At 37.3% G+C, this 14,976-nt stretch overlaps 1 protein-coding gene and 2 long non-coding RNA genes across 14 annotated transcripts in view; all 3 read right to left on the bottom strand.

Annotated features, from left to right (window-relative positions):
• The window catches only part of LOC127359885 (GTPase IMAP family member 9-like), a 111,876-nt gene that overhangs the window by 80,616 nt on the left and 16,284 nt on the right, over positions 1-14,976 (bottom strand). For 3 of the 12 annotated variants that reach the window (XM_051394200.1, XM_051394195.1, XM_051394207.1), the window contains one exon: positions 10,049-10,102. The exons of 4 other annotated variants lie outside the window; for them this stretch is intronic. In XM_051394200.1, the coding sequence (XP_051250160.1) occupies positions 10,049-10,102 (54 nt within the window). Of the gene's footprint in view, positions 1-10,048; positions 10,589-12,650; positions 14,959-14,976 lie in introns of those variants that run through there. 5 more of the 12 variants (XM_051394202.1, XM_051394203.1, XM_051394201.1 and 2 more) reach the window with 5 other exon arrangements.
• Positions 1,849-5,386, bottom strand: LOC127359889 (uncharacterized). The gene is made up of 4 exons (XR_007883027.1): positions 5,266-5,386; positions 4,321-4,377; positions 3,118-3,161; positions 1,849-2,050 (listed from the first exon to the last, which is right to left on the bottom strand). It is a non-coding gene; the product is annotated as an uncharacterized LOC127359889 (long non-coding RNA).
• On the bottom strand, positions 5,484-7,114 carry LOC127359888 (uncharacterized). Its single transcript, XR_007883026.1, has 3 exons — positions 6,764-7,114; positions 6,487-6,655; positions 5,484-5,579 (listed from the first exon to the last, which is right to left on the bottom strand). It is a non-coding gene; the product is annotated as an uncharacterized LOC127359888 (long non-coding RNA).

Here is a 14,976-nt window from a genome sequence, read left to right as displayed (position 1 = left end):
AAAAACGACCCTATAGGTGTTTGTACATGCAGCTTAAAAGTCATCCTCAATAGAGATACACACAGTCCATGCGTGTGCATTAAATCTCTATATCTTTGCACTTGTCATTTTCACATATTTAATCAAACTGGGCTTTCCATTTGGCATTACATCCAACCCCTGCTGTTGCATAATCATAAAAACATATATACATATATATATATCCATATATCCAAACATATATATTATATATATATGACAAATATCCAGGGTTGTGTTAATAGCTAATGTATGACTAAGAATGGGTCTAACTCTAAATCAAGCAATTCAGGCCTTCTTCAGAATCAGATCAGATCAGAATCAGAATCAGAATCAGAATTCAAAACCTCTAGTACTGCCCTAGATTGTCATTAGTATTACAATCTCCTAAAGTGACTCATTTTGGTCCCTAATTCCACTAATAAATAACAAACAAATAAACAAGAGCTTCATTTTATCCACTGGTCCTTCAAAGTGCTCTTAGAAACTAAGCCTGTGATGGCTTGGGTCCATGAAATGTGAAAGTTAAAACTTTGTCATAGAGCTAAACCAAATACATCATTGGAAAGGTCTCGGCCTGGAGAGTAACATATATCAGTATGAAGACTCTACATAGCGCCTGCTTTAAAATATTGACCTTTAAACCTTGAACTTGGTGCTTATAGAAAGCTTCAAGTTTGGCTGTAAAATAGGGTTATGAAATTATATTTATACTGAATATATGAAATATCTGGTACAGCCGAAGTAGTAATCGGACTGTATCTAGATAATCTATGTTAAGAAAAGGTATATACGTTGCTTTATTTCGGATATATTCGCTTATATCCTAGAAATTGCGCTTTGGGGGCGGTAGTTTTGGGTCATAAAGTAGGGTTGTAAAATTATATTTCTTCTGAATATATGAAATATCTGGTAGAGCCGAACTGGTAATCACGCTGTTTCAAGATGATATATGTTAAGAAAAAGTACAGTCGTTGCTTTATTGCTGCTATTATCACCAATATCTTAGAAATTGCGTTTTGGGGCGGTACTTTTGGGTCGTAAATTGGGTTTGTAAAATACGGATATGAAACGATATTTTTACTGAATATATCAAATATCTGGTATAGCCGAACTAGTAACTACTAGACGATCTGTGTGGAGATAAAGTAAAGATGTTGCTTTATTTCTGCTATCTTAGGTAGTATTGTAGAAATGGCGTTTTGTGGACGGTAGTTCTTCCAAGTTGCTAAGTTGTGACGTAAAATATGGTCGTAAAATAATATATTTGTTGAATATATCAAATATCTACTACAGCCGAATTAATATTTGCATTGCATATAGATGATCTTTGTTAATAAAAAGTAAAGATGTTGCAACCTATGTGTTTGTTTGGGTTGGAGGACTTTTATTTTAATCATAGTATAGTATGGCCAGAATGTTTTCATACAGACAAGAGTGTGAAGAATGTACTTATATTTTTGCCCAAATGTAGATAACATGAATTAGAATGATAAACGTATTAGATAATAATCACTTTATTCATCCCCAAAGGGAAATTCAAATGTCTGTCAGCTCATCTTTTGATCAAAGAAGTGTAAAGCCTGATGACTGTAGGTACACAATATGTCCAGTATCTCTGAGTCCTTGAGTGGAGAGATAGGAGCCTGTTGTTTCTTTGGTCCATCAAGGTGTTAAGTGGTTGAACCATGTTGTTCAGGATGGCCTCCATCGTCTTCATTGTGTATCTCTCCACCACATCCCCCTGAATCCATCTTGGCTCCAATTACAGAGCCAGCCTTCCTATAGTATTATCTCCAAGAACAATGTACCAATGATATTAAAGAAGACTTAATTTGGTATGTATTTATTAAAGAAAGTACTGCAAATGAACACTCATTGCTTCAAGTGGCAATAATTGGCAACACTGCAGAACAAACAAATAACAAAACAACATGACAAACACAAGGGCACTGCAGTCCCATCTGCACTTTGGCAACATTAGCAAGTGGTGTCTTTCTCCGGCACCCACTCCAAAGGCCAGTCCTTTCCACTGTAACACAAAAAAAGAAAGCAACTGATGTTATGTTTGGTTATGCAAATGCATAGTCAGACATAGTAAGACTCACATTAGACCCCTGTGACTATTTTCCAATAGTTGTATCGTAGTGGATTTTAATGAAATGGACAGTAAATTAATAGTCAAGAAATGGTTGTAGAAGAACACCATGGGGTGCACACAAGTCACTCATGTATCCATTCTCTTCCACTTATCCCTGTTGGGGTCACAGTGGGGCTGGAGCATATCCCAGCATCTTTTGGGCGAGATTAACCTATCCCCAAAATGCGGTGGGAGGGAGCCATAGTACCCACGCAGACACAGGGGAGAACATGCAAGCTCCACACAGAAAGATCCCAGGAGAATCTAATCTCCATCTTGCTGTGAGGCAACAGTGCTAACCACCAAGCCACTGTGTTGGTGTTTTATGTCATATGGCCAAAATCACAAATTGCATTTGTTTTGTTGGGCTTTACAATATGTACAATATGTGACACCCTCTGTCATTAGACCCTCGATTCAAGTAAGCAACCAGTGTTATTTTTGGTGGGAATGTCTGGAAACTTAACTTTTAAATGATTATCATATACAAAAATGTATCATATACAATCATGTTAGCATGTACACCAATCATCCACTAATAAAGTGAGAGTAAGGCAGTGATGCAGTGATGGACAATTTTAGCATTTTTAAATAAGCCTCTTTCTGACTTCTGTACAATGGTGCTGTTGGCAGAGAAGCATGATAGATGTTTTAGAATTTCTGACTGAGACAACTGCAGCCTCTTTATATTCAATGACACTATATTCACAGGGTGGATAATCATGGACTAAACCTATGTGGCTTTATTTATTTTTCACATTTCTCCTAGAAGACTAATACATTTTATATAATGTAGGCTATTTCAGCACTGAATGTTTAGTGTGGGGACAATTTTGGCCATGACTAGATTATTGGTGTTCATGTGAATGTTCTCAGTGTTGGTGTCAAGTAAGACTGGAGACAGATTAGGAGAAAACAACATAACATGTAAACTATGACAAATCAGAAGTCATACATACCAGAGTTTGCACGGCTCCCACTCCACCAGCTTCAATTTTTGTCCCTAAAAAACAAAGAGACTTTTTCAGTTCAAATATTTGGCTATACCACTGTCTTGACTACTTTTTCAGGATTATTACAAAGATTACAGAAAAACTATCAGCACTTTTTGACTGGAAGATTCTCTAACATGAGACTTTCTAAAAAACTTGGAGTTCAGAGGTTGCTTTTATAGACTTTATCCACTATATGAAGAACCAACAATGACAGACAGGAAGTAACCCATAAAGAAATAATATCTTTTGAATTCCTTATGATTACGGCAGGTGAATGACTCTGACTGTGTGGGATTATTGAACCTTTACAACTTTGCATTTGGCAACCCTCTTCACAGGGTAGAAATCTTGGCTCCCTGACACTGTATGTGGGCATTCTGAAAGGGAAAATATGAGGTTAAAAAATCTTAATACTACACTAAACCTTTACAGACTGGTGGACTCTTTATTGCAGTTATTCTGGTACAGAGCTTGCATGCATCATTGGTAAATTACTGTGATCAATGGACTATAGAGATGGGTGATAGGATAAATATATTGGCAATCAGTGCTCAAATCAATCAAAATCAATTCAAATTACTGTGTCATGGAAGTGTAGAGCACTTCACAGCAGAGACTAGGGTATTTTTGTCTTCGACAACCAAGATCACTTCAAAATCATGTGTTAGTAGACATGTCTGTTTACAAAGAATGGACACACTTACTGTATGAATTAAGGGAAACGTGTAGCAATGAGACCAGTGGGGAAAATAAAAGATTACAGTCTCATTCACTGTCAGCTAATGCTCTTACTTAACATCTAAACTGAGACCAAGTGATGACCAAGACTAGACCAATGCAAATCCCACACTACCGGACACATTTAAAATGAAAGGTGGAGCATTCAAACTATAAGCACATTTATTTAGAGTGACATTTAGAGTGAATTGATAACAATTAATCAACTATTGATCAACTATTACATTAATCAAGTATTAATTTATTTTATTATGATTTTAGCCTCTCAGGTGTGAATACGTTTTAATTTCTTTACTCCTCTATGACCGTGTACTGACTTGGCTCTGACACTATTATGGCAAAAAAATATTTGATGACAAAACAATTACAATTATATACACACATTTTTAAACCATATTCTGACATTTATGGATTGACATTATGACACACCTTTCCTCTTTCGTCGCAGCACTGCACTGGGAGCTGAACAGCCTTCTTCAATGTTATCTATTACAGGAAAGGATATAAAATGTGTGATCATGATTAAAAAATGTGCTTAATATTACATCAATGTGAATAACAAACAATAAAAAAAATGTATAGATCCAGTGCTTTTCTATTGCATCAGAGATGACAATTTTGTAATATAAGTTCACCATGAAAGCTCATAATTAAGATGCTCTTCATTAGGGATTAATGGCAGCACACAGTGAACATTGTGGGTGAATTGCCCCCTTAAGGATAACCTGGCTTTAGCAGGCTAATACAAACATTTCTAGCTGCCGAATTACTGAATTACTTGTACATTCCTTTTGTACTAACATCATCGCAATGAAGGAATTAATACACAGTGGATGATTCTACAGCACCATAGTTGTACTTCATATTTAACATGTTACTGTCACATCCTCCACATCCACATTAATAACGTGAAATACTTAAATCAAATCCTGAAAGTGTCTATGCACCTGAAGCACCGGAAGCCATATGAACACCCAGAGACAATCAGGGCTCTATTTTTGCCTGGCGCAATGTGGTGCACAGCAAAACACAGCACAGTGCTGTAAATGTGTGTGCTCCATGCTTTATGGACTATGCACTATAGAACAACTAAATAGGACCCTAAGTGTCCTAATACAGTCTAGGCCCCTGGCCTCTGAAGGTGGGAAGGTCAGAAAAAGTTGGAGAATCATAGATACAGGCGTGATGTATGATATGTAATGATAACAGCTTAATCCAATAACCTGTTTTCTTTTCTATCCTTATTTTTTTAATATCCATTTCTGCCATTCTTATACACAATGGGATGTCTGGTGCTGAGGATTTATTTACATTTTCACATTACACAAAGTAACAATATGGTTTTGTGGGGTTTGCTATTTGTTTCCTACATACCTTTTTCTAAAGAAACTGGGGCTGCTGGAGTTCCCTCTGAGGAATGGGGTCCAGATGATGATGGTTCAGTTTGGGCTGCTGGTGGCCTAGTCAGGGACTTGACTGATGTAGCCGAGGTTGCTGTGGGATAAAAATGAAGCCACTGCTACTGGTGGGTCTGGTTGGGCCATTAGTGGTCCAGTTGGGGCTGCTGGGGGGATCAGGTATAGCCCATGTTTGCTGGGGATCTGGTGGAGCGACTGGTCCAATTGGTGGTTCAACTGGGGCTGATGAGGGTTCATCCAACTGTTCTGTAGCATCTTGTGGGACCCAGTCTGCATAGCAGAGAATTAGGAGTAATTATGTTTTCAATGCGGTTTATGTTATAAACGCAATGTGCAATATAGTAGTATATTGTAAAATACAGAGTTAACTAGGGCTTTACCAAAAAGATTTTCAGTTGAACTGGATTTGGCTGTTCAACATGATTTTTAATATTTGTTAGTTGCCTTTCTTTGTTATTGGTGATGCCAAAATTTTAAATTTTGCATTTGGTCAGAAAGTGAGTGTCCTGCTCATAGTTCAATTAAAAAAGTATACCACAAAGCATTTCTCCTGCCAGGCTGCTGTCAGCTGAACAGTCAATCACAGTGGACAGCAGTAGAGGAAGATGTTCCATTAACTTAATCAAAATTCTCAGATTCTCCTGGATTTTTCTGTGTGGACTTTGCATGTTCTGTGTGATTAACTGGCAACTTACAAGTACTTGTGTACTTGCCCGAAAGATGCTGGGATAGGCTCCAACCCATCTTGGTCTCAACAGCGATAGCGGTAGAGAATGAATGGATGGATGGATGTTCAATTAGGTATCTATTCAAATAATTTTCAAATTGATTTTACTTCTGTTATTACCCTTCTTGGAGGGCAGTTTAGCCAGAAAAATGTGTGGACTCATCAGCAATAGCTTTTTACTCCGCTAGGATCAGTGTTACTAACTACAAAGGTAAGTAAAAGTATACAGCCCTCAACGTGCATAGAGCAATAGGTTTAGGGTGTTGCCTAAAACTCAATGAGTGACTGAAAAAACCTGCACATCTATATAAGTTTGTAAAAAATTTCCATCTCCTCAACCCACAGAGCTTAAGCATTGCGAAATGGGTTACTCATCGTGACTGTGACCACAAAGCTGAAAACCAAACACAGAAGACTCACCTTATAAAAAAAATAACAGACCATTCTTACCGTGAACAAGAAGTCCATAAAGGTCCTTCATTCTGTCCACACATGTAGTGGCGTACTCTGTCAATTGGCAACGGGGCGCTAGCACCTCGGACAGCCAGGTGTTTGGTTTTTTGCCAGGTTTTGCTGTAAAGAGCATTGCCCTTACACCCAGGGCCTGCAGTTTTTCAAGCTAAAAAGGACACACACAAAAGAAAAGTAAGAGATAACATTAATATTAACATTCATATCAACATTTGCAAATTGCACTGCATTAAAACAACAAAAAGGAATATCATACCAATATATTTGCTTCATCGTGGATATGAGATACAGTCCTGTTTTTCTTGTTTGTTTGGACCCAGCTCTCCCGTTTCTCATCAAATTTAGTTAAAGTTTCTTTTTAAGCCTCAATTTATGTGGCTGTCCTGCCTTGCATATTTTGCAGGTTTTGCAAGCTACGTTTATGATAGCATGACAGGCCACACACTCTCTTGAGGTTGACCCCTGGCCTGGCATGTCTCTGAAACAGAAAGATAGACAGACAAACAGAAGACAGACAGAGCGACAGATAGATTATAGACAGAGATGAAGCTGTGTATGTGTGTGAGAAAAAGAGAGGTGTGTGTGTGTGTGTGTGTGTGTGTGTGTGTGAGTGACAGATAGAGAGGGGTATGTGAGCGTGTGTGAGAGAAAGAGAGAGAGCGAGTGCAGTAGAGGAGTGGCTCTTAAAAGAGCCGTTGGTTTACTATAGAAAAAGCCAAGGAGAGGTAAAGGTAGGAGGGAGTATGGGCTGGAGCTGTTGGACAGAAGAAAATAAAAAACATGGTCAATTATCTTGCAGCAAGCCTTTTTGGATTTCACAAAGAGCAAATACTGAATTCTTAGTCATCTTCAACGTGTCAACTACAAGCATGCTAGCAAAACACAGTGGATATTGTGGACAATACATATCTACAGGATTGTGCAGAATTCCTCAAAATGAATTAAATATGCCATTTAGACAACTTCACTGCAAGATTGTGGCTGCAAAACTAACTTGTTGTAGGAATATGTAAAATGGGAGCAGACTGGAGAGACATTAATAGACTGGACACAGAGAGGCTCATATACTATCTTGTGAGCACTAGATACTAATTATATTACTATATATTAGATAACTAATTCATCTGTAACCTTTTTTGTTACATTCCGCATTTAAATGCCCTGTCCTGCAGTCGGACACTCATTTGTCCTCCTTTTGAGAAAATAACAAAAACAGTCCACCTTCTGACACATTACCTTGTTAGTTTAAGACTTATTGGCTTAAAATGTGTGTCAAAATAAGTAATTTCATTGGTTACATTTTCGTGTTGTGACCTATCAGCACATGGCTAATTTTAATATTTAAATGAGCCATGTGCTAATTCACCACAACACTTGATCTGTATCTAACATTAGCTCACTAGAAACGTTTTTTTTTTATCATGTCCCTTTAGGGGACATTTTAAGAAGTCCTCTTATGCTTGTGCACACGTACATATAACGTTAACTTCATAGGCAGGCTAAAACATCATTAGCGCTGTTTAAAAGGACCTTGGCTGACCGGACCTGCTGAAAACGATAAAAAAAAAAAAAAAAGAGAGAGAAGGAAACAACGGACCTCCGTAAAGTGTCGCGGGGTCATAATTAACATTAACCAAGACTTCCCCTTAATAATTTAAAGCTGAAACATACTTTTATATGACGTTAGTTGTAAAGCTAATTGCTAAAATAGCTAGCGTTTAATACCGAGTCCTCCAGTTTAATCTCAAGTTAATAACCTTCAGATCTCTACCGACTCTCATCAAATCCAATAAACATAGTAAGACACATAGGCGGGCTAGAACATATCCAACACAAAGTCATCATAAACAAAAATTAAAATCAGCAACATATCACGGACTTACCTGGTGGGTCGGGATCTGTAAAAATGGCGACTGATTTCTTCCTCTGCTCCATGTAGTTGTTGTAATAGTTGTTGACAATGAGTAAATGACTGCCATCTGCTGGTACTGCACGTTCATATTAAGGCGTTACCATGACCGTGTCCTCCACACGCTAGTGATATAAAAGGCGTGTGGAGGACACCGGCGTGTGTATTACACGCTTTGGCGTGATACTGTGTTGTGACCACAGTATTGGATTGATGTGCTTGAAAAGGCTGAATATTCCTCTTTTGTTAGATTACTCATGTTTTAGATTTCTGAAATGTTTTACAACTCACGTTCAACCAGTTTGGTACAGTAATAGCAGCAGGGCTCTCTAGTGGAAAGCTTCTATTTTTGTATTGCAATGATATAAATTTTTTACACAAAACCAGGCTTGTTTTAGCCATGTGTTACTAAAATAGTCTTAGTACATACAGGGACCGTGAATTTTACATGTTAAAGATTGTTGTTGAAAATAAATAATTGAGGAATGAGGAATGATTGTTTGTGCATTGTGCACTCTGTTAACTCTTCAATTTTAAGAGAAAATAAAAATATCAAAAAACAACAAAAATACCACTTGTTTTGCTTTTCTTTGCAGAAGTCTGAAAGAGGACATATGTCCAAGTTACAATATTTAATTGTAATATTTACAATATTCTGTCCTGTGAAATTACAGTAAATCCCTAAAATTACAGGAAATTCCTGGCTACTGAGTTGCCGTAAATATTACATTTTGCTGTAATATTTACAGTATTCCATCCTGTGAAATTACAGGAAATTCCTGGCAAGTTCCAGTAAATTTACATGATTGTATTGTAATTAATTACAGTAGGGATGTTGTATAAAGTACAGTACCTTGTTGTAGTTAGTTTACAGTAACAGTCCTGTATACTGTTTAAGTAAATTTAAGGCAATTATTAGCCAGGAATTTCCTGTAAAATTACAAGAAATTTCTAACAGTGTAGTTTTTTAATAAATATGGCATCGCTTTTTTTAGTAACCCCAAATACCACTTGGCGTAATGGACTACTGTCCTCTGCATTCTGTTTGGCCAGCCTTGCCTGCTCTTCTTTCAGCTTTTTTACGTCCTCTTCTGTTTCTCTGTCACGAGCTGCCCTTAATTCAATTATCTCCTCCAACCTATTTACCCTCCTCATTTGTTCCTCAAACAATTCCTTTAGTTTCTTCTCCAGTTCCTCTCACTCTCTGTGCATTTTCTCTTCTTTCTTTTTCAGGATTTGTTGTTGCTCCTCTTCAATCTTCTTCTCTGCTTTCTGGAACATTTCAGTGGTGTAATGGCTTCCTCCGTTCTTCTCTGTTACATTTCTGATCTTGTTTAGCAACTCTCCAACCTGAGATTGATCCTCCAGGTTGTTATTGAACATATTCATATTCTTCATGTCAGCCTTCACTTCCCTCAGTTGTTCCTCAAACATTTCCTTTGGTTTCTTCTCCAGTTCCTCCCGCTCTTAGTGTATTTTCTCTTCTTTCTCTTTCAGGATTTGTTGTTTCTCCTCTTCAATCGCTTTCTCTACCTTCTGGAACATTTCAGTGGTGTAATGGCTTCCTTCGTTCTTCTCTGTTATATCTCTGATCTTGTTGAGCAGCTCTCTGACCTGAGAATGATCCTGCAGCTCGTTATTGAAGACGTGGTACTGGCCGTTACATTTGGCCACAAGTTCCTGCAGGTCTTCACTTTCCTCCAAGAACTCCTCAATCGGTTTCCCTTTGAGCAGGTCACCATGGGTAAAGAGAACCATACTGTATTTGTCTGCTTCCTCTCCAAAGATTCTCTGAATCTTCTGCACAGTCTTCTTCTCTTCCTCTGTGAATCTGCCCAGTTTGATGACGACCAGGAAGATATGGGGTCCAGGAGAAGCATAAGAAATGCTCTGGGCAATATCTTTAACTGTTTTCTCTTCATCAGTTCTGGTGTCAAACAGACCTGGAGTGTCGATAACAGCAATGTTTTGTCCATCCACCTCACCACGGGCCTTAGCACAGTGGACAGTCAAAGATTTAGGGGAGAACTTTGATTTAAAGCTCTTATTTCCCAGAATGGTGTTTCCTGTGGCGCTCTTCCCAACTCCAGTCTTCCCCACCATCACAATCCTGATCTCTTCGTTATTGTGGTACGTTGTATTGTTCAGCATTGTATTGTTGTCAGTTGTTGTAGATTGAGGCCCGAAGACTGAAAAACAAATGAACAATTCATGCTCTATGTATTTATAAGAACACCGTTCTCAAATTAAACACCACCAAGGTCAATACAATAAGACCGACAAAGGTAAAGAACCTTGAGTTTCAAACTCTTCCCTCATGCCATTGGTTTACAGCTCCAAGGTTCAAGTGCAATAGGAGTAAACACTCCTTTGTTCCTTGTGCAATAACCCTGCTCAATTTGTAATGTAATGTTAGCTTTGTTGTTGTTGTTGTTGTCTTATTATGGTGTTCAGAATATTGCAGGAAGAGGGAAACATTTATTTTATTCCTGTAACGTTTGTTTTTCTTTACTGTGATATCTGGCATAGTAAAAATAGTGAACTGAACTGATATAGGCTAGGACTCATATGTAAATACACCATAAAAGATCAAATTAAAGGAATATAATCATAGGGATATAAACTGATGACAAATACAAAACAGGGCACTAAATTAAATCACTAAAACTGATCACAGAAAAGATCAATAAAACTTTATGATTAAGGCTTTGACTGGCATATTATAGATGGAGGTCCCAATGTCACCTGTATCACCAAAGATGATGATTATAAATATAGTTGCATATTGACTTACAGTATTTGGTGATTAGGTTTCCCATGGTGGTAGAGATCATAGAGATGTGCTGCTAAAGTGAAGGCAGGACAGAAAGTTAAGAGTCTGTGTGCAACGATGCTTCTTGTATGAAAGCGTCATGCAACAAACCACATCCATAAACCACAGTGATTAGATGTGTTTATGTGTTTAGGTCACAGGCTGATTCATACAATGATCCTAAATAAGAAAGTACTGACAGCAGTTTGTGTCTTTGAGCCCTTTGTCTGCATTAAATTCAGTCCTGCTTTAAATAATAGAACTTCTGTATAGTCTGTAAGTATAATCAGTAAAAACTACTGTTTCAGAAACTCATAGTAATTCTACCTATTCATCTAATTACAAATTTCCTCTAAAAATGTTTTGTCAACTTTTAATGCTCCTTTTACTTTCTTTTCTTTACTTTTTGAGAAATATATAAGTATTATTTACATAATACATTCATTTTATTCTGGGCTTCTTTTTAGTCAATAAAAAAAATCAACATAAGGCTACAAAATATAAAACAGCAGAAGTTTTAAACAACAGGACCTGTATGATGTTCTTAAACAGAGATGGAAGGATTCAGCTTAAAATGGTCTCCACAAACAGTACACCGCCTTGTGCATTAACGTAAGAATTATAAATAACAAAACACTGCACCCAAATCACTGCTGTCAAAAGGACTACTACAAAAATTTGTCTGAGTGAAAACAGAAAAAGTTTTAAATTAAAACACTTGCCCTCTGAGCTGATCATTTTTATTTCAGTGAAGTTTACGAGAACATTCACAGCGATTAATTTTAAAGTGCAATGGCTTTAAAAGAAACATACGTGCAATTACTCACTGAACTAAATCAACCAGGCTCTTGTACATACTGGGAATATAAACATTATAGTGCTTTTTATCCAGAAAAAACGCAGCTTCCCAACTTACTTGTATTTGTTACAGGCCAGGGTTACCATTGATGTATTTTACAGTATGTTGCTAAAATTAAATTGAATTTGCATATAGCCAATTCATAACAGAAGTTATCTCAGGACACTTTTCATATAGAGCAGGTTTAGATCATACTCCTTGTAAAATTATATTACAGAGACCCAAGAGTTCCAACCATGAGCAAGCACCTGGCGACACTGGCAAGGAAAAACTTCCCTTTAAGAGGTGGAAACCTCTAGCAGATTTAGAGATTCAGAGCAGGTTAAGGGAACACTTTAGCAACAATACAATTTATGGTCAAAGTTAGGAAAGATTTGGCAAGAATTTGCATTAAATGTTCATTAAAAAAATTCAACTGTAATGATGTAATGAAGGATAACTTACACACTGTAGGCTAACGATGGCACGCTGAAGGATGTTGTAATATAAGTATTATTTATGTTCTTTAACGTTGTGTGAGTAGAACAAATCTAACAAACAGATTTTCAGATTTTGGATTCTGATTAACAGCAGAGAGTTTTGCTTTATTTGACATTATGAAGCAGAGGACATTAAAGCACACATGAGATGTTAAAGATGACACAATGTCTACAAAGTCAATGACACATTTCAACTGTGGTCCCTGACGTAAAGACCGTGGGTGTCCACAAAGTGACGTAGTGACATCAAACACAACAAACCAACACGTTCAATGTGTAAATTATTAAAATCAAGTATGTGATCAGTCTATAGCCTGAGAGGTCACAGGTCATAACAGTAGGCAACCAGGTCCAGTTCTAGAGTCAGCTAGTATTCTGGGTCCCTGGGATTCTTGTTTATGCCATAGCTGCTGTGATGAGGGTTATTATGAGTTCACCCTATCCTGCAAAAGTGGTTTGAGATTCTCAAATTCTGGTCAGACTTTGTTTATGAAATGAGAAAAGATAAAATAGATATCCAAATCCACAAAATCCATTAGCATTATTATGTGGAGCTCCTAAAAGGATAAAAAGATCAAATGTTAAAATCTTTAATTTTTTTTTTAATCCAATATTTATTTAATAAAATGCTCATTCAGTAACTTATTACAAATCAAGGTCAATGAATAAACCAAAAACTGGAATGTGAACATTACTAAAGTCACAACAGCTGACGCAAGGTAAAAAGGCAAAAATCTCATCCAACAAATAAACGACGCACCATTCGTTTAATATACTCATATATCAGTTTTAATGGATTGCTGCTCTCTGCTTCTTCTCTAGCCCACTTTTCCTGCTCTTTTTTCAGCCTTACTCTTTCCTTTTCCCTTTCCTTCTCACGATTGTCAATTAGCTTATTCTCCCTCTCCCTGTCAGCCTTCATTTCTCTCAGTTGTTCCTCATACTTTTCCTTTAGTTTCTTCTCCAGTTCTTCCCATTCTTTGTGCGTTTCCTCTTCTTCTCTTTCAGGATTCGTTGTTTCTTCTCTTCAATCGCTTTCTCTGCTGCTTGGAACATTTCAGTGGTGTAATGGCTTCCTCCGTTCTTCTCTGTTATATCTCTGACCTGAGAACGATCCTCCAGGTCGCTATCAAAGACGTGGTACTGGCCGTTACATTTGGCCACAAGTTCCTGCAGCTCTTCACTTTCCTCCAAGAACTCTTCAATCGATTCCTCTTCGAGCAGATGTGGGGTCCAGGAGAAGCATAAGAAATGCTCTGGACAATATCTTTAACTGTTTTCTCTTCATCAGTTCTGGTGTCAAACAGACCTGGAGTGTCGATGACAAAAACCTTTTGTCCATCCACCTCACCACGGGCCTTAGCACAGTGGACAGTCAAAGATTTAGGGGAGAACTTTGATTCAAAGCTCTGATTTCCCAGAATGGTGTTTCCTGTGGTGCTCTTCCCAACTCCAGTCTTCCCCACCATCACAATCCTGATCTCCTCATTGTTGTAGTAGGTCGGTTCTGATGGGACCCCTGAAAATCAACAAGGCCAAATATCCTGAGCTCTGATGTCAAAACCTACAATAAAACCAAATGTTTTGTTGTAAGTTAGTCTTACTGTATTTAGATTCCAGTAATATTTTCCCAGAAGAATCTACAGTAACATACTGTACACAGCCTATACAGTAAGAAACAGTTGAGACTAACCCTGCACAAGAACTTCCCTGAACAATGACAATAATCTTTATAGACACAAACTCTGAATGATATTAATAAAGCATGACTCGTTAATTATCAGCTTTATTTCATGATCACCTTACTAACATATTCTACTCAATACAAGCTACTCAACATTTGCTGATCATCTTGTACATTTATTAATATTAACACCAGTCAGGTTTGCTTTCTTTGACATTATGAAGGAGAGGACATTAAAGCACACACAGGAGGTTAAAGATGACACAATGTCCACAAAGTCAAAGACGTATTTCAACTGTAAAAAGTAAACTGTGTATTTTATGTATAAAGGTTCCCTCTACTTACACAACTGTTTATGAGATTCTCAAGGGCTCTGTTATTAATATAAATTGGACACTGACGTTTATAAAATGAGAAAAGATAAAACAGATATCCAAATCCACAAAATTCAAAATCAGTATTATGGAATATAATAACACGCTCCTCAAACGATAGGATAGAAAATTCAAATGCAAAAATCTAAACTAACGGTAATCTTTATGTAATTAAATGTTCATTAAGTAACTGTTATTATCACAAACCTGGCACAATGAGGAAGCCAAAAACTGGAATGTGAATGTTAATAAAGTCACAGCAGCCAGTTCATCTGCTGCAGTCCTGCATCACAAAGTCAAAAAGTCATCCAAAAATAACTTTTTTAGAAACTTAAAAAACCTCACGAATGGA

Source organism: Dicentrarchus labrax, unplaced genomic scaffold (assembly GCF_905237075.1).
Source record: "Dicentrarchus labrax unplaced genomic scaffold, dlabrax2021, whole genome shotgun sequence".
NCBI classification, from domain to species: Eukaryota; Metazoa; Chordata; class Actinopteri; family Moronidae; genus Dicentrarchus; species Dicentrarchus labrax.
This window is presented reverse-complemented; position numbering and strand designations above follow the sequence as displayed.